The sequence below is a fragment of the Oncorhynchus masou genome, chromosome 27 (assembly GCF_036934945.1).
Source record: "Oncorhynchus masou masou isolate Uvic2021 chromosome 27, UVic_Omas_1.1, whole genome shotgun sequence".
NCBI classification, from domain to species: Eukaryota; Metazoa; Chordata; class Actinopteri; order Salmoniformes; family Salmonidae; genus Oncorhynchus; species Oncorhynchus masou.
Window position 1 is genome coordinate 45,220,268 of NC_088238.1, and position 20,015 is coordinate 45,240,282.

At 40.1% G+C, this 20,015-nt stretch overlaps 2 protein-coding genes across 2 annotated transcripts; both read right to left on the reverse strand.

Moving 5' to 3' along the window:
- Positions 1–621: 621 nt before the first annotated feature.
- Positions 622–2,778, reverse strand: LOC135516274 (uncharacterized). The gene is made up of 6 exons (XM_064940441.1): positions 2,661–2,778; positions 2,188–2,532; positions 1,987–2,031; positions 1,683–1,796; positions 1,549–1,583; positions 622–1,429 (listed from the first exon to the last, which is right to left on the reverse strand). Exons 1-6 carry the CDS (start codon positions 2,731–2,733, stop codon positions 1,310–1,312), a joined length of 732 nt encoding a protein of 243 aa, XP_064796513.1. The 5' UTR covers positions 2,734–2,778; the 3' UTR covers positions 622–1,309.
- A 6,859-nt stretch (positions 2,779–9,637) lies between these two features.
- LOC135516273 (uncharacterized) lies at positions 9,638–19,506 on the reverse strand. The gene is made up of 4 exons (XM_064940440.1): positions 19,290–19,506; positions 11,234–11,599; positions 10,727–11,077; positions 9,638–10,232 (listed from the first exon to the last, which is right to left on the reverse strand). Exons 1-4 carry the CDS (start codon positions 19,345–19,347, stop codon positions 10,108–10,110), a joined length of 900 nt encoding a protein of 299 aa, XP_064796512.1. The 5' UTR covers positions 19,348–19,506; the 3' UTR covers positions 9,638–10,107.
- Positions 19,507–20,015: the final 509 nt, after the last annotated feature.

Here is a 20,015-nt window from a genome sequence, read left to right on the forward strand (position 1 = left end):
AAATGATGAAGCCCAGAAAACATATTCTCTCTTTAGTACCATTGCTTCAACTGAAAGTCCTCTGTATGATCTCAACAAACGCATGCGCTCTCAGCCAACAAAGGGATCCACCATGCCCCTGGACTGCCTCAATTCCTGTGGGCGGCCGTACCTCAAACAAACAGAAACAGGGGTTAAAAGGGTTATTTAGTGAGGCAATCAGTCACACCTGTGACACACACCTAAATATTTTGCCCATTTTTTAAAAAGAGATTCAAAGATTAGATGCTTCACCAACAACACTCGGTTGGCAGGTGGACAGTAAATCTGGCAAAACATACTCAGAGAGAGAGAGAGAGAGAGAGCGACAGAGAAAGAGACATAATAGCCATCTCATCGCTCAGTCTATGAGAAGCCCAGTGATGTTCACCTCAGCAGGTTTCACTCTACACTGAGCTACTTCTTCCTCTCACTCAAACTACAGGAAGTGATATGTTCCTCCCTTGCCCCTCCTCTAACTCAGACCCCAATCATATTCTCCTTAAAAGGTGCTTCTTGAAATAGGGGGCTGTGATCAGTGCAAAGCCAAGAGAGGTAATACTAAGGGGGGACATCATGACATCATGACAAAGGCTATTTTGGTTTAACTCTTTATTTGTCTTTAGAAGTGATCAGTATAATACAGTTGTTTACTGTTGGGTACTTTGACCATCAGGGTCACCCTATAAAAAAATAACCAAATCACTAACACACACAACAGAGATCTAAGTTAAGAGAGGTCAAAAGAGGCAACTACTCTGTGGTTCTTAAACAGTTGTGTTTTTACTTCTAACTCCTCCTCTCTAACAACACCCTTTACCACTGACCTAACTGAGTTGGAGAGGGCTACAGTCGCCCTGAGGTACAATTCACAATTAGAAACTGGGTGGTTCGAGCCCTGAATGCTGATTGGCTGACAGCCGTGGCATATCAGACAGTATACCACGGGTATGACAAAACATTCATTTTTACTGCTCTAATTACATTGTTAACCAGTTTATAACAGCAAAAAAGACACCTCTGGGGATTGTGGTATATGGCCAATTTTCCACGGCTAAGGGCTGTATCCAGGCACTCAGCGTTGCGTCGTGCTAAGAACAGCCCTGAGCTGGGGTATATTGGCCATATCACACACCCCCTCAGGCATTATAGCTTAATCATACACTTCAGAGATTCATTTAGATTTCAATACATTTCATTTAACTATACAGATACAATATAGCAAGATTTGAACTTATATTCACAGATATGGCCAACCAATTGTCCTCCTCTTTCATCCTCCTCCACTTTATCATCTTGTAGCAGCATACACTACATCGGGGTCCAGCTCCTTCTCTCTTCTCCTCTCCATCTTCCTCTTCTTGGAGGTGAAATTCAGGGCGGCATAATTCAATGTATCTGGATCTTGTATCTGTAGATTTATAAATATCATCACATACAATTATAATTTACAGTGTTTCTGAATAGTATTTCTGAATTGTATTTAAAAAATATGGCTGAACATACAGTATTTAATCATATAGTGTTTACCTGATCAAATTGTGGTTGTCGTTGAGAATCAGTTCCTGAATAGGATATGAAAGAGAGATGGGATGAGAGAAGAGGTGAACAGATCATTTCATTCTAGTTCACAGGCCCCATATTATCATGAAATGGGCTTCTACCTGTGTTGTGTCTTTTTGTGTCTCGTCTGATCTTGAGGACCAGGATGAGGAAGACTATAGGTAGTGCCGCAGTTACAACACCCAGGATCACAACCAATGGAATGAGGTACATTCCTACAAAAGCGATTTCAATCAGAATCAGAACTATTTAAAACATTACCCTGTTTGCTACAAATGGAAGATTCTCAGTCTGGATTGCTTTAAGATGCCGTTGCACTTTATTTATATTCTGCTGTACTTTAATGGTAGGTAATATAAATTAATTTACGAAAGATTCTCACTTAACATAACAGAATAAACATACCTTCTTCACAGTTCTCTGTAAGGTCCTTTTCTGAAATGTTGTGACCTTTTGGACGATTAGGAGAGTTAAACATTCCTGCAGTTATTTCCACTGTAGTATGATAGAGTTATGTCTCCAACATCTCCTCTATAATATCTCTGATACATCAGATACATGTTAGTGCAGTTGGAGTCATAGCAGACGAGTTGTTGAAAAGATTACCTTGGACCTTCAGGACAGTCGCATTGGTGAAGATGATGTATTTATCAAACATCCCACAGAAGTAAACACCAGAATCAGCTTCATCCACCTCTGTGATTTTCAGGAAAAATATTCTATGGCTGATGAACATTTCCATATGGCTGGGCTGAAAACCATTATGATGTTGGACAGTTGGCTCAGAGCTGTACATAGACGCGATGCACAGAGGCTCTGAGCCGTTGTCTTGCTTGAACCAGCCAACATGTCCTGGAGCACCAGTGACATCCTTGCAGTGAAAAGTGACATTATCTCCAGGTTGGGCTACCACTGAGGGAGGAGGAGAGGCAGACACAACAGGGGTCAGACCTTAAAAAGAGAAGACAAAGGTTTAGAAACAATCCCAAACATAGAACTTTCTGTTCACTTATGCACTACTATACCTAAACCTAGTCTTAACTATGAATCACAAAATCATAATGGCTTAGATAACTCACACAAGCCGTAGATGACAAGAGCTGATAAATATATGTGTACCATTCTGTGTTTAGATACACACTGCCAGTCCATGAAGGAAGAACTACGTCTTTAGATGAAAGTAATTTCTGATTAGGGGCGGGACATGGTGTGAGAGCTATAGCTGCATAAAATGACAAAAGATTTAAAAAATTCTTACCACCAACCACTGATTTTCCACTCTTACATTTGGTTTGAGAGAGAGAATGATAAGATATTAGTCTGTAGGCTGTAGTTTATCATCATAGAAGTTCCCAGAATTTACATTTTAAGTTTGTTAAACATAGTGTATATTGTCAATTATAACATTTAAACAAATGTTCTGGGTTACAGTAAACAGAAAAAATATGTTTTCACAGTGATGACACCAATTAAGGTTGCGTCTAATCATTATTTTGGGCATTTTATCCACCCCCTGGGGTAGATAACTTTTGGCGAGAATTGGTGGTTGTTAACCAATAGGTGGTGCTCCTCTGACTGCACCAAGTAGATCACTGAACTGAAGAACTCATGCAGTTAGCAGGAGCCTTGGCTTTTAGTCCACCTATACCTTAAAGGTATTCTGAGTTTCGCTGCATTACATTTGATCATAGAAGATAAACATGGTAGTGTCAGCCCAACAGGACGCTCAGCTCTGTCTATCCGGCCTCTTGTAATCTGGGTTGTAATTCTGCTTGTGAATATGTTAGTTGCAATCAAGATGATGATGATGATAACAACCAAAACAAATGTTATGTAGTTCAGCAATCCGGTATGATTCTCTTGAGAAGGAGAAAAATAAATACATATGTTTCAAATGAAGGAATTGGTAAGGTTTCTGACCAAAACAAACGGTGTAGTTAATAATACTTGTACTTTTTTTGGTGCCTCGTGTGAGGAGAAAATGATATTATCCCATTTTCTTGCATTTTATGTAGCCTTTTATTTAGAGATCAGGTCTCTGATGGACTGGTGCAGTTGGTAATCTATCAGTTCAGATTTTTTTAAAAGGTAGTAAAAAATGACATTAAGTACAGTATACAAGCAATATTACTGAAGCAGTATATTTTCCTCTTACATGGACACATCGTCGAACATTACTGTGAAACATTCACATCACTGCTCTAGAGGAGATATGCATGGAGGAATGGGCCAAAATACCAGAAACTGTGTGTGAAAACCTTGCAAAGACTTACAGAAAACGTTTGACCTCTGTCATTGCCAACAAAGGGTATATAACAAAGTATTGAGGGAAACTTTGTTATTGACCAAATACTTATTTTCCACCATAATTTGCTAATAAATTCATAAAAAATCCTACAATCTCATTTTGTCTGTAATAGTTGAAGTGTACCTATGATGATAATTACAGGCCTCTCTCATCTTTTTAAGTGGGAGAACTTGCACAATTGGTGGCTGACTAAATACTTTTTTGCCCCACTGTATATATATATATATATATATATATATATATATATATATATATATATATATATATTTGTAGAATACAAAATTACTCACTTGGACTGTGGGTGAAGTGGTCACCCCTAATTTAAAAACATAACATATATATTTAGTATATTATTGTTTTGTATTCATGGTTGAAATAATATTAATTCATTACATTAATATTTGGCATTCATATATCATATATTTGGTATAAAGTATTACAAAGTTAAATGTTGGCACACTACTTAAGCACGTTAAGGGAGAGCTGGGACAAAAGTAACACAGGGCAAAAGTAACACGCTCATTTTCTCAGATAACGACAACATTCTCACTTCTATGTTAAGTCAACACGTTCCTAATGCGAAGGACAAACTCCCTGCAAAAAAACCCAGTCCAGTCCAATCATGTTTCACCGAGTTATGAGTTTTTATCGACAGGTTAGTGGTTAAAAATGTGTATCAATTACCTTGTGTTAAGCCATGGAAATGTAATAACCATGATGAGTTTTCCATTTGTGAAGAAAATAAAAACATTTATTCTATCAAGACACAAGGAGCATGCATTTAAAGGGCCGCTGGAATGTAACTGATTGGTAGGGCTAAGCATGAATAGTACATTCCCATTAAAGTGAGATGAGAAAATGATTGTTAGTATAGTTATTACATCATCCATTGTTGTCTGATTAATATTGTAAGGCAAAATATTGTGGTTGTGCAACATTGCGACGCTGTCGCATGGTTCATTTTCATAAATTTAGAACCTTTAGCATTAACTAATCAAATCGACACAAACATGAAATTATGGCTGATATTACATTTGCTGATAGTACAAATCGAAAAATGTAGATAACATGCCAGCTGTTACTTCCATCCCATGGCTTTGTTACTCCCACTCCACCAGCAGGTACAGGTTGTTCTGTTCTTGGTGTATTTAAATTCAAACACATTTACCCTAGATATGAAACTACATTTGCTAATGGTAGAGGACATATGTAAGTTGTTTGTTATAAAATATATGGTGTCACTAGCTCGATCGATGTCTTAGTAATTAAGAAAAACAATTACAATTGTTTATTTTGTCCCGGTTCTCCCCTACTTAGATTTATACAGACCTCTCCTCCACAAGACTATCAGGAAAATGTGTGTTGCTAAGAGGACAGTAATGATAACAACCAGAACAAACCTGCTGTAGTTCAGCAATCTGTCTTGATTATCTTGAGAAGTGGAAAAATAAATATAGTGCCTTGCAAAAGTATTCACCCCCTTGGCATTTTTCATATTTTGTTGCATTACAACCTGTAATTTAAATGGATCTTTATTTGGATTTCATGTAATGGACATGCACAAAATAAAGTGAAGTGAAATGAAAAAAACCCCCACCAAATTCAAATTAAATTACTATAAATATTAAACTTTCATGAAATCACAAGTGCAATACATCAAAATAAAGCTTAACTTGTTGTTAATCCAGCTGCCATGTCAGATTTCAAAAAGGCTTTACCGCGAAAGCAAACCATGCGATTATCTGAGGACAGCGCCCAGCACACAAATGCATAACTAATCATTTTCAACCAGGGAGTTGCGACACGAAAGTCAGAAATACATATGCCTTACCTTTGAAGATCTTCTTCTGTTGGCACTCCAAAGGTCCCAGATACATCACAAACGGTCCTTTTGTTCGATAATGTCCTTCTTTATATCCATAAAAACTCAGTTTAGCTGGCGCGCTTCAGTCAATAGTACATTCGGTTTCCCTCCTTCAAAATGCATACAAAATGAATCCCAAACGTTACCAATAAACTTATCCAAACAAGTCAATCAATGTTTATAATCAAACAATAGGTACCCTAATACGCAAATAAACAATAACATTTAAGACGGAGAATCGTTGTCTTTACCGGAGAAAAATACCAAAGAACGCGCTCTCATTCACGTGCTTCGAAACACTAAAGCCAAAATGGGAGCCACCTAGAAAAACTACAATGTCTAGCTCATTTTTCCAAAAACCAGCCTGAAACTCTTTCTAAAGACTGTTGACATCTAAGACTGTTGACATCTAATCGGCCCTGATTTCGCCCTATTATAAAAGTGCCAGCCACTGAAATCAGTGGTAGGATGATTTGTTATTTTTGGGGGATGGTTTGTCCTCGGGGTTTTGCCTGTCATTTCAGTTCTGTTATACTCACAAACATTATTTTTACAGTTTTAGAAACTTTAGAGTGTTTTCTGTCCATTCTGGGCCTGAGTAGCAGGCAGTATTCTTTGGGCACACTTTTCATCTGGATGTCAAAATACCGCCCCCTAAGTTAATACCAAACTTGCATGCCATCTGTAAATATGAATACAATTGTTAAATAACAAGCCTAGTTGGTTAAGCCAAAGAAAAACAATTTCCCGCTACCCATGATTGGCTGAGATAATGAGTGGGCTGCACATGCCGAGAGATGAGTTTGGATTGGTTTGCTATATAGCACTCTTCTGTCTATTTGAACTGGTCAGTTTGTGTAGGTATTTTTTTTAATGTACAGGATAGTAAAATTTAATATGAAAGTATCCATTTCAATACAAAACATCACTGAAACAACTGTTTCAGAGCACTCTCGTCTGAGTGTGCCAGAGCGCAGAATAATTGATGAATTTACAAACGCCAACACCAGATGAATATGCCCGGTGTCAGTAAACATTGGCAAAAAAGCGTAATTAAATTGTTGCCAAGAGCCCAGTTACAGTCACCAATGCTCTGGATAACATGAAAACAGCCTAACCAGCTCTGCTAGGGTGAGTAAAATGGTCAGAGTTTGAGTGGGGGTTAAAGCTTAAGATGATTTGTACAGCATTGCACATAGTCAGTGTGACCCAGAGTGACTAGACATAACAACCGGCCAAGCAAGCTGTACAAACAAAACAGAAACGACATAGGACGTCTTATTTAATGAAAGGGGTTGCAGTCTGCCGGGGTTGCAGTCTGCCGTCATCCATGTATATGGGTAAAAGTCTCGCTACAGTTTCAGATATTATACATTTCTAATTTTGTCAGAAAGTTATTTTCATTGCAAGTTAAAGCTTACTGTTAGCTAGCTAGCTAGCTGATATTAGATGGCTGGCTCACTAGCTAACATTACGTTTGATCTGTGTGTAGTAATGTTATCTCAGAATGCCATTTCGCATTGCTAGTTATAGCCTACTGTTATCTAGCTAACTAGCTAACATTGAACCCATTTGGATCATTTTAGCTAGCTATGACAACCAGTTTGTATTGCTAGTACTCTATGGATTAGGATTATGGTTCATTGTTTAGCTAGTATCTCAACAAAAGACTCCAACCTGCCAGATGATACATGGCCCATCAAGTTAGCCAGTTGTTTCTGACGGTGATTACGGCTATCTATTGTATAATAATGCCAAAATATATGCATCTGTAATTTGTCTTTCAGCATCAGTAGAACACGCCTGACTCTACTCCACCAGTCATACAAGGAGAATATCCTAACGCATCCCATCAAAGAGAGAGCTGACCCGAGCAAGCACAGGTTACACCTAAAGCATGAGGACTTGCAGCTGAGTGGTGAACTTCATCAACAACTACGCAGAGGATAATGCAATAGTATTACCAGGACACCACTCAGGACACAAACACTTTGGTGCAAAGTTGCTACCATCCCATGTGACAAAAGCAGCCGTGTGGCATATCTACAAGGAATTGATGACAACACATGGCATATAAAGCTTAAACAACATGTTTTGATTATTTAATTGACCTCCAACATGATTGGAACTACATTTATTGAGCTCACATTATTTCTGTATTTCCCAGAGGTATGTCTGGTCGGGCTGTGTGCTATCACTTTAACTTCCAGTTTCCAAGATTATGTTTCTGTATGCAGTGATGCTGCTCCGCAGATTTGTAGGTAAGTGAAACTTACCGACAAATTATTAAAAACATACATTATGTTTTACGTTACATTTTCATTTTCACTTCGTTACATTTTCTTTTCATAAATTGATCTTAATGTTATTTTGTTGTTTGCAGGTGCTCTATTCTTCTGACCCTATGCAGCCAGGTCCCATCTACTTTTTAACTCCCCGCAAGTGTGGCTTGTTTGGTGTCCACTGTGAAGGAATACCACAACAAGTCAACTACTTGATTGATGAAGGTATGTCATCCAGCAAAGGCAGCAGCGCAGTCATCAACTACATGCACCATTTCTTCACCAACTACGAAGTTGGGGAAACACATGTGGACCTGAGTTGTGATAACTGCAGTGGCCAAAACAAGAACAAGTTTGTGCCCTGGCATTGTGCCTGGCGGACCATGCACAAACTCCACCACAGTCTGGACCTTCACTTCCTGATCACAGGCCACACCAAGTTTACCCCCGACTGATGCTTCGGCCTCATCAAGCAGCGCTTCAGAAAACCAGAGTGAATACTGTCTGAGATTTATGGTGTTGTGAAGGACAGCACTGTGACAGGGGTCAACATCCCACAACTGGTTGGACTGGAGGATAGTACGGTGCTGGTGGAAAGCTATGGCTGGCAAGAACACTTGACGCTGTACTTCAGGCTACTGCCACAGATCAAGCAGTACCAGCACTTCAGGTGAATATCATTTTCATTGCATTGTATGAGGTTATTCTTCTTATCTAAACTTGGGAGGTGAATTGATGTTGTGCAAGGTTGTAATGTCTACAATTTTATTTGTTATTTCCTGTTTTACAGCTTCGATGTTCTGGACTCTGGTGTTGTTGATGGCGAAGGAGCGTTCAGACTCAGTCGGGACCAGGTTTCAGCTGCTACGCAACGCTGACATCCTTCCTCCCATGGATGGTCTGCCTGTACAAGTACCACCTGGACTGGACAAAGCTAGACAAACTTATCTTTTGAGATGATCAGGGAGTTTTTCGACGAAGAGTCTACTGACATCACATGCCCTGCATAGATTCCTTTGTTCATGCATGGTTTGGACGGACCAGTCATCAGCACTATCTGCAATGCCTTTATTCAAATTACTCTCTCCTAACACACACACCATTATGTTTCTGCTACTATTTTATCCTGCTGCTCAGCCACTTTACCCCTGATTGTATACATGTAACTACCTCGTATGTCACTGATATCATTATTGATATTGTTCTTGTACAAACTGTATATTATTTTATTTATATTGACGCTATCCTTTTCTGATATTGCTACTATGCAAATAACCATTGGTCATCCCTACTGCATCTGATCTGTCAGACTCACTAAACACAAATGCTGAGTATTGGAGTGTGCCCCTGTCTAAAATTGTGCCATCTGGTTTGCTTAATGTAAGGAATTTGTAATTATTTATACTTTTACTTTTGAGACGTAAGTACATTTTAGCAATTCCATTTACACCTGGTACTTTTAAAACCAAATACTTTTTGACTTTTAGTCAAGTAGTATTTTAGTGGGTGACTTTTACTTGACTCATTTTCTATTAAGGTATCTTTACCTTTACTCAAGTATGACAATTAAGTACTTTTTCCACCACTGGATGTGGCCGGGGGGTTAAAGCATGTAATTCAAATGACCCATCAATTTAGACAAATGTGTCTGGGTAAGCATCATCTAATATTTGTAAAAAAAATATATATCTGGACACTTTCTGTTTACCTGGGATTTTTCCTTATTGTAGGCTACTACTTTTACCACTTTTAGTATAAATCTTTACTCCACTACTCACAGTTTAGCACAGGACCTCATATGTGAATCGTTAAAGAGATGGGTGTGGCTGGCTTAAGAGGGTGTGAACACTGCTGAATGTAGACAAAGGAAAGTTCTCCAGTAGGTTCCAAAACATTCAGGGGCCATTTTCTCAAAAGTGAGGTTACAAGTTTATCAACTTTCAAAGCAGAATTACTTTCCCATTGTTCCTCAAATGCAGTGTATGATATACAATTTTGTTGCTCTGAGGCTCTACTTTTATCCAATGTAAAAAACACAATTTAAAATGTTGAAACTGAATCATAGAATAGATCTATTTCCTGATGAGGTAGATGACGAAGATGATGGTCAGACAGCAAAGGAGAACTCCAGTTCTTATGATGGAGAGGAGGACAAGGATCCTCATATCCACTTCAGTTGCAACCTGAATGTCACCACCTGAAAGAATTAAACCTTTTATATTTCCCATTTCTGTATAATTCTATATAATCAGGGTTGGCTAGGTTACTTTCTAAGTGTAATTCATTACAGTTACTTGTTATCTGTCCCCAAAAATCAGTAACGTAACTTTTGGATTACCCAAACACATTTGATGTCTCATCATAGTGGTCTCTGACCTGTGGTCAGACTCAATCAGGTGAAAACAAATTTCATTTGCATCTTTTTTTCAATGCTGAATTGAATGTCATTGAGAAAACAGAAATGTGTTATAATGTATTTTTCCCCAACCATCCTTTCTGAATTTACAAGTAATCCAATAATTAATCACGTTTTTGTTTAAACCTGATTACATGAAACTGATTACAGTTACATGTAATCAGTTACTACCCAGTTGCTCCACAGCCCTGTATATAATGTAGTATTGGCTAATACAGTGTTATAACTAAGGGTTATGTTTGTATATTGTTAATAAACAAGCTAATAAAATTCACCATGAATGTCCAGCTTGGTCCCGTCTCCAAACAGTATCTCCCCACATGAGGCCACAGCACAGTGGTAAGTCCCAGCATCAGAGAGGCTGAGGTTCCTCTTGGGGAGGTTGTAGACACATCTCTGTGTAGGAGACCCAGCCTCAGAGATCTTCTCACACTGATCACTCCTGTCTCCATGGGTGTAAATGATTCCTGGACGGGATTCTCCTGAGCCATGTCTGAACCAATAGACACTGTGTCCTCCTGCACAGGTCTCAGTGTGTATTGTACAGTTCAGAGTCACAGAGTCTCCTAGTTGGACTGACTCAGACACAGCCTGCTGGAGCACAGACATGCTGTTGGACTCTGAACCTGAAAAGAGTGTTTAAATATGTCAGCAAATTGCATTGAATATGCTGTAGTAAGACTATATCCAAAATGTAACTTTTATTTTTACGGCTCTTTATCTATCAATTACATTTTTTGGGAATGTCTGAAGAAATCTAAATACATTTCTCAGCAGTATACCTTTTACATTGAGAATGGTCCCTGTTCCAAATTCCACCACATTTGAGTGTGCGCTCCCACAGTAGTACGTGGCTGAATCCGAGCCTTTCATGTCTGAGATGCTGAGGTGATTTACGCCGTTGCTGCTTTGCACTGAGAACCGAGGGTTATCCTTAAACTCATGGTAAAATGTAGCATATTTGTCATACTTATAGATGGTTGAGATGAGATGAGGTTTTTCTCTGAAGGGCTGCTTGTACCAGGAGAAATGCATGGCCATGTCGCCTTTATAGAGGCATTGCAGAACCATTGTGTCTCCAACATTGGCTGACATGAGACCACTCTCCTGTTGTATGGCAGAGGGCTCAGTCCCAGCTAGCGCATGAACTATAAATAAAACAAAGGAAAACGTCTTACAAAAATATATTAAACCTTAAACGATTATACATTAAAATATTGTATTGCCTGCACCTTAGAGGCGGCTGCCTATGTACATTGACATGGTCACTTTAATAGACCCTGGTCACTTTAATAATGTTTACATACTGTTTTACCCACTTCATATGTGTATACTGTATTCTAGTCAAGGCCTATGCTGTTTAACTATTGATGTGCATATACTATTCTATACTACGTATTCTTCAGATATATTACACATTCTGTCCATACTGTCTATACATCCCATCCCATCACACACACACACACACACACACACATATACAGCTCGGGAAAAAATGAAAACACCACTGCAAAATGATCCGTTTCTTTGGTTGACTATTTATCGGTATGTGTTTGGGTAAAATTAACAATTTTGTTTTCTTCTATAAACTACTGACAACATTTCTCCCAAATTCCCCCCAAAAATATTATAATTTAGAACATTTATTTTCAGAAAATGACAACTGGTCAAAATAACAAAAAAGATGCAGTGTTGTCAGACCTAGAATTATGCAAAGAAAATAAGTTCATATTAATCTTTAAACAACACAATTCTAATATTTTAACTTAGGAAGAGATCAGAAATCAATATTTGGTGGAATAACCCTGATTTTCAATCACAGCTTTCATGCGTCTTGGCATGCCCTCCACCAGTCTTTCACATTGATGTTGGGTGACTTTATGTCACTCCTGCTGCAAAAATTCAAGCAGCTCAGCTTTGTTTGACAGCTTGTGACCATCCATCTTCACCTTGATCACATCATTTACATTTACATTTAAGTCATTTAGCAGACGCTCTTATCCAGAGCGACTTACAAATTGGTGAATTCACCTTCTGACATCAGTGGAACAGCCACTTTACAATAGTGCATCTAAATCATTTAAGGGGGGGGGTGGGGGGTGAGAAGGATAGCTTTATCCTATCCTAGGTATTCCTTGAAGAGGTGGGGTTTCAGGTGTCTCCGGAAGGTGGTGATTGACTCCGCTGTCGTCGTGAGGGAGTTTGTTCCACCATTGGGGGGCCAGAGCAGCGAACAGTTTTGACTGGGCTGAGCGGGAACTGTACTTCCTCAGTGGTAGGGAGGCGAGCAGGCCAGAGGTGGATGAACGCAGTGCCCTTGTTTGGGTGTAGGGTCCCCTCACAGCTCCGTAGGCAAGCACCATGGTCTTGTAGCGGATGCGAGCTTCAACTGGAAGCCAGTGGAGAGAGCGGAGGAGCGGGGTGACGTGAGAGAACTTGGGAAGGTTGAACACCAGACGGGCTGCGGCGTTCTGGATGAGTTGTAGGGGTTTAATGGCACAGGCAGGGAGCCCAGCCAACAGCGAGTTGCAGTAGTCCAGACGGGAGATGACAAGTGCCTGGATTAGGACCTGCGCCGCTTCCTGTGTGAGGCAGGGGCGACTGCGGATGTTGTAGAGCATGAACCTACAGGAACGGGCCACCGCCTTGATGTTTGAGAACGACAGGGTGTTGTCCAGGATCACGCCAAGGTTCTTGCGCTCTGGGAGGAGGAAACAATGGAGTTGTCAACCGTGATGGCGAGATCATGGAACGGGCAGTCCTTCCCCGGGAGGAAGATTGAGGTTCAGCTTGAGGTGGTGATGTCATCCACACTGATATGTGCCAGACATGCAGAGATGTGGACCTGGTCATCAGAAGGGGGAAAGGAGAAGATTAATTGTTGTCGTCTGCATAGCAATGATAGGAGAGACCATGTGAGGTTATGACAGAGCCAAGTGACTTGGTGTATAGCGAGAATAGGAGAGGGCCTAGAACAGAGCCCTGGGGGACACCAGTGGTGAGAGCGCGTGGCGAGGAGACAGATTCTCGCCACGCCACCTGGTAGGAGCGACCTGTCAGGTAGGACGCAATCCAAGCGTGGGCCGCACCGGAGATGCCCAACTCGGAGAGGGTGGAGAGGAGGATCTGATGGTTCACAAGCCTGTCTAGAAGGATGAGAGCAGAGGAGAGAGAGTTAGCTTTAGCAGTGCTCCGTGATACAGAGAAGAGCAGTCTCAGTTGAATGACTAGTCTTGAAACCTGACTGATTAGGATCAAGAAGGTCATTCTGAGAGAGATAGCGGGAGAGCTGGCCAAGGACGGCACGTTCAAGAGTTTTGGAGAGAAAAGAAAGAAGGGATACTGGTCTGTAGTTGTCATCGGAGGGATGAAAAGGTTTTTCAGAAGAATTTGTAGCCAGCGGTCAGGGATGAGTTGAACTGACTTGCCTAGTTAAATAAAGGTAAAATAAAAATAAAAAATTGTCGGGGATTTGGAAGGTGGCAAAGAGCTTCCTAGGGTTAGAGGCAGATGCTTGGAATTCAGAGTGGAAGAAAGTGGCTTTAGCAGCAGAGACAGAGGCGAAAATGTAGAGGAGGGAAATGCTCCTGTGGAGCTCGCAATGAGTCCTTCGGAGGGAGAGTGTAGGTTTTTTCTGGATGAGTTGATGAGCGAGGTGAGGTAAGGGAGAAGGTCGGAAATGGTCTGGAGAAGAGAGGGGGAGGGTCAGCGGGCAGGTTGTTGGGAGATTTCATCTGGAGAGAGGGGAGAAAGAGGTCAGAGGGCAGTGTGAGCAGAACCAGCGGTGTCGTTTGACTTAGCAAACGAGGATCGGATGTCGTCGACCTTCTTTTCAAAATGGTTGACGAAGTCATCTGCAGAGAGGGAGGAGGGGGGAGGGGGAGGACGATTCATGAGGGAGGAAAAGGTGGCAAAGAGCTTCCTAGGGTTAGAGGCAGATGCTTGGAATTCAGAGTGGAAGAAAGTGGCTTTAGCAGCAGAGACAGAGGAGGAAAATGTAGAGAGGAGGGAGTGAAAGGATGCCAGGTCCGCAGGGAGGCGAGTTTTCCTCCATTTCCGCCGGCTGCCCGGAGCACTGTTCTGTGAGCTCGCAATGAGTCGTCGAGCCACGGAGCGGGAGGGGAGGACCGAGCCGGCCTGGAGGATAGGGGACATAGAGAGTCAAAGGATGCAGAAAGGGAAGAGAGGAGGGTTGAGGAGGCAGAATCAGGAGAAAGGTTGGAGAAGGTATGAGCAGAGGGAAGAGATGATAGGATGGAAGAGGAGAGAGTAGCGGGGGAGAGAGAGCGAAGGTTGGGACGGCGCGATACCATCCGATAGGGGCAGTGTGGGAAGTGTTGGATGAGAGCGAGAGGGAAAAGGATACAAGGTAGTGGTCGGAGACTTGGAGGGGAGTTGCAATGAGGTTAGTGGAAGAACAGCATCTAGTAAAGATGAGGAAGCATTGCCTGCCTTGTGAGTAGGGGGGAAGGTGAGAGAGGTCAAAAGAGGAGAGGAGTGGAAAGAAGGAGGCAGAGAGGAATGAGTCAAAGGTAGACGTGGGGAGGTTAAAGTCGCCCAGGACTGTGAGAGGTGAGCACCAGGAAAGGAGCTTATCAAGGCATCAAGCTCATTGATGAACTCTCCGAGGGAACCTGGAGGGCGATAAATGATAAGGATGTTAAATGGGGTTCAATGGGGTTGAGGTCTGGAGATTGGGCTGGCCATGACAGGGTCTTGATCTGGTTGGCCTCCATCCACACCTTGATTGACCTGTCTGTGTGGCATGGAGCATTGCATTGGGGTGGCAGGGCCTAGGATGACGGCCTAGGAACAGTGGGTTAACTGCCTGTTCAGGGGCAGAGCGACAGATTTGTACCTTGTCAGCTCGGGATTTGAACTTGCAACCTTCTCCAACGCTAACCACTAGGCTACCCTTCCACCCCAATGCAATGCTCCATGCCACACAGACAGGTCAATCAAGGTGTGGATGGAGGCCAACCAGATCAAGACCCTGTCATGGCCAGCCCAATCTCCAGACCTCAACCCCATTGAAAACCTCTGGAATGTGATCAGGATGAAGATGGATGTCACAAGCCGTCAAACAAAGCTGAGCTGCGTACATTTTTACGCCAGGAGTGGCATAAAGTCACCCAACATCAATGTGAAAGACTGGTGGAGGGCATGCCAAGAAGCATGAAGGCTGTGATTGATAATCAGGGTTATTCCACCAAATATTGATTTCTGATCTCTTCCTAAGTTAAAACATTCGTATTGTGTTATTTAATTGTGTAATTAATATGAACTTATTTTATTTGCATTATTCTAGGTCTGACAACACTGCATCTTTTTTGTTATTTTATAACAATATTTGGAATTTGGGAGAAATGTTGTCAATACTTTATAGAATAAAACAAAAATTCTCATTTTACCCAAACACATACCGATAAATAGTAAAACCAGAGAAAATTATAATTTTGCTGTGGTCTCCTCATTTTCTCCAGAGTCGTATATACAGTATATACATACAGTGGAAAGAAAAAGTATGTTAAAACCCTTTGGAATTACCTGGATTTCGGCAAAAAATAGTTAGAAAATTTGATCTGATCTGATCTTCATCTTAATCATAACAATAGACAAACACAGTGTTTAAACTAATAACACACAAATTATTTTATTTTTCTTGTCTATATTGAATACATCATTTAAACATTCACAGTGTAGGTTGGAAAAAGTATGTGAACCCATTGACTTATGATTTTGACTTATGACTCTGTTGGAGTCAGGACTTTATTTTAAGAATATGAAATGTCAGATTAATAGCAGAGAGAATGATTTATTTTATCAATCTCACATTCCCAGTGGGCCAGAAGTTTACATACACTCAATTAGTATTTGGTGGCATTGCCTTTGAAATGTTTAACTTGGGTCAAATGTTTCAAGTAGCCTCTGATCAGCTTCCCACAATATGTTGGGTGAATTTTGGCCCATTCCTCCTGACAGAGCTGGTGTAACAATGTCAGGTTTGTAGGCCTCCTTGCTCGCACATGCTTTTTCAGTTCTGCCCACAAATTTTCTATGGGATTGAGGTCAGGGCTTTATGATGGCCACTCCAATGCTTTGACTTTGTTGTCCTTAAGCCATTTTGCCACAACTGTGGAAGTATGCTGGGAGTCATTGTCCATTTGGAAGACCCATTTGCGACCAAGCTTTAACTTCCCGACTGATGTCTTGAGATGTTGCTTCAATATATCCACATAATTTTTCTCCCTCATGTAGCCATCTATTTTGTGAAGTGTACCAGGCCCTCCTGCAGCAAAGCACCTCCACAACATGATGCTGCCACCCCCATGCTTCACGGTTGGGATGGTGTTCTTCGGCTTGCTAGCCTCCCCCTTTTTCCTCCAAACATAACAATGGTCATTATGGCCAAACAGTTCTATTTTTATACCACCAGACCTGAGCGGTATAAGCGGTATGATGAGTGGTATGACAGCTGCGTGGCCCCATGGTGTTTATACTTGCGTACTATTGTTTTATACAGATAAACGTGGTACCTTCAGGCGTTTGGAAATTGCTCCCAAGGATGAACCAGACTTGTGGAGGTCTACAATTTTTTTTCTGAGGTCTTGGTTGATTCCTTTGATTTTCTCATGATGTCAAGCAAAGAGGCACTGAGTTTGAAGGTAGGCTTTGAAATCCATCCACAGGTACACCTCCAATTGACTCAAATGATGTCAATTAGCCTATCAGAAGCTTCTAAAGCCATGACATCATTTTATGGAATTTTCCAAGCTGTTTAAAGGCACAGTCAATTTAGTGTATGTAATCTTCTGACCCACTGGAATTGTGATAAAGTGAATTTTAAGTGGAATAACCTGTCTGTAAACAATTGTTGGAAAAATTACTTGTGTCATGCACAAGGTAGATGTCCTAACCGACTTGCCAAAACTAATGTTTGTTAAAAATAAATTTGCGGAGTGGTTGAAAAACAAGTTTTAATGACTCCAACCTAAGTGTATGTAAATTTCCGAATTCAACTGTATATAAAAACTCCAGACTCTGACATTGCTCGTCCTAATATTTAATCATTCCACTTTTTACTTTTTTAGATTTGTGTGTATAGTTGTGCATTCACAAAAGTTCTGAACCTTTCTATTCTCATAGTTTCTAAAGATTGCAAATTAAAAATGTTTATTGATCTATAACAAATCCCCCAACAGTGTTATTTGCAGTGTTAGCTCTAGGTATTAATTGCAATTCTCCATCCATTTCTGAACCGCCGACCAAAAACAAGCTACATATGGACAGTACCAAAACAAATGATCTAACGATTCTGTCTCTTTTTAGAAAAATCTGCAGAGCTGGGATGGTTGTATCCCCCCATACGTTTAACATTGTATTGGTTGCAAGAATTTTGTATAATAATTTAAATTGAAATACTCTAAGTTTCGAATCCAGCATTGTTTGTGACATGGAATCGGTACATCGAAAATCTCTTCCCAATTATTTTGCAATCTACATTGTACAGCTGTCAATTTTTTGGTCCTTAAATTAAACTGGTATACATTTCTAGTTAGCACAATTCTCTTAAACCAAATTGGCCTTTAATGCAGAATCAACAGAAAAGTTTCTTACTTTCTACTCTTTCCACTTGCCTCTTCCATTTTTGAGTTAATGCTGCAATTAGTTGGTTGTAGTTTTGAGTAGAGCAGACATTTCCATATATTTTTGCTAACTGCATGTGTGACATAACTCCGCCAGTCCTATTTATGATAAAATTTACAAAGATTATACAGTTTTTAAACATTTTTTCATCAATTAGTATATTTTCTGGTGGATTAAACAGAAATTGCAACCAACTTTCTATGGCTTGTTTTAAAAATAGCAAAATTTTGGATATTATTTCCTTTTCAAATAACTGAAAGTGAGAGGTTCTAATCTGACTAAAGGGAAAAAGGCCTTTCTTGAACATTGGGTGAGACATTCTTACTAATCTGCTAGAGAACCAATTCAGAATCAGGTACAACTTTTGTATGACTGAAGCCTTTAGTGAGAGGTCTAATGCTATAATATTTAATCATTTCTGCACTCCGAGTTTATATTCATTATATAAATAGGCCGGTTTAATTTTGTCTGGCTTGCAGTTCCAAATCAAATTTTATTTAATATTAATTTAAAAAACAAGTCATTAGGCGTAGGCAAGGCCATAAGCAAATTGGTCAACTGGGATATGACTAAAGAATTATTCAGGGTGATTTTTCCACAAATAGACAGGAATTTTCCTTTCCACGATAGCAAGATCTTATCTATTTTTGCTAACTTTCTATAAAAATGTTTTGTATTGAGATCATTTCTTTCTTTTGGGATATGAATAACGTGTACGTCCACATCACAATCAGACAATTTTATTGGTAAACTACACGGTAATGTAAAAGTTTTATGTTGTTGTGATCCAATATGTAATATAGTACATTCATCATAATTTGGTTGTAATCCCGTGAGGTCAGAAAAATAATCTCGATCCACCAAATTGTGGATTTAAAAGAAAACATGAATAATCAGTGTACAATGATACCTTTGTTTTTGTTGTGTATTGTTAGATATTACTGCACTGTTGAAACTAGGAACACAAGCATTTCGTTACACCCGCAATAATATCTGCTAAATATGTGTATGCGACCAATAACACTTGACTTGATTTGCAAGATTAGGTTGCCTCAAAGTGTCTGTGAATGTTAATTAAATCAATTGTACCATTGTACTCCCTGATGAAGGGTATGCTGAAACATGTTGGAGTTTTTTTTGTAAATGTTGTTCTATTGAACAAACCATCACAATAAAGTTAATAAAACTTACCCATCTCTCCAAGAAGAAGAAATTTGCACAGTGGTGCGAACATCTTAATTGCTGTCATCCTATTCAAAACCTGTGTCTTCTGTAGCAAAGTGTACCCCTGTTAGAACAACCCTTCTCAAATGAAGCTAATTAGTTTCTGAGATGCGTTGTATAGTCTACGGTATGTAATTTCGCATTTCAGCAGAATTTTCTAGTTTCCCCAGTGGTTGGCTAAGTGCCCCTGTGGTGGCTTCACCTAACCCAGATTAAAAGAGACCGGATGGATAGAGCTGAGCGTCCTGTTGGGCTGACACTAGTGTGTTTATCTTCTTTTATTTATTTTTATTTCACCTTTATTTAACCAGGTAGGCTAGTTGAGAACAAGTTCTCATTTGCAACTGCGACCTGGCCAAGATAAAGCATAGCAGTGTGAACAGACAACACAGAGTTACACATGGAGTAAACAATTAACAAGTCAATAACACAGTAGAAAAAAAAGAGAGTCTATATACATTGTGTGCAAAAGGCATTAGGAGGTAGGCGAATAATTACAATTTTGCAGATTAACACTGGAGTGATAAATGATCAGATGGTCATGTACAGGTAGAGATATTGGTGTGCAAAAGAGCAGTAAATAAATAATAACAGTATGGGGATGAGGTAGGTAAAATTGGGTGGGCTATTTACCCGATAGACTATGTACAGCTGCAGCGATCGGTTAGCTGCTCAGATAGCAGATGTTTGAAA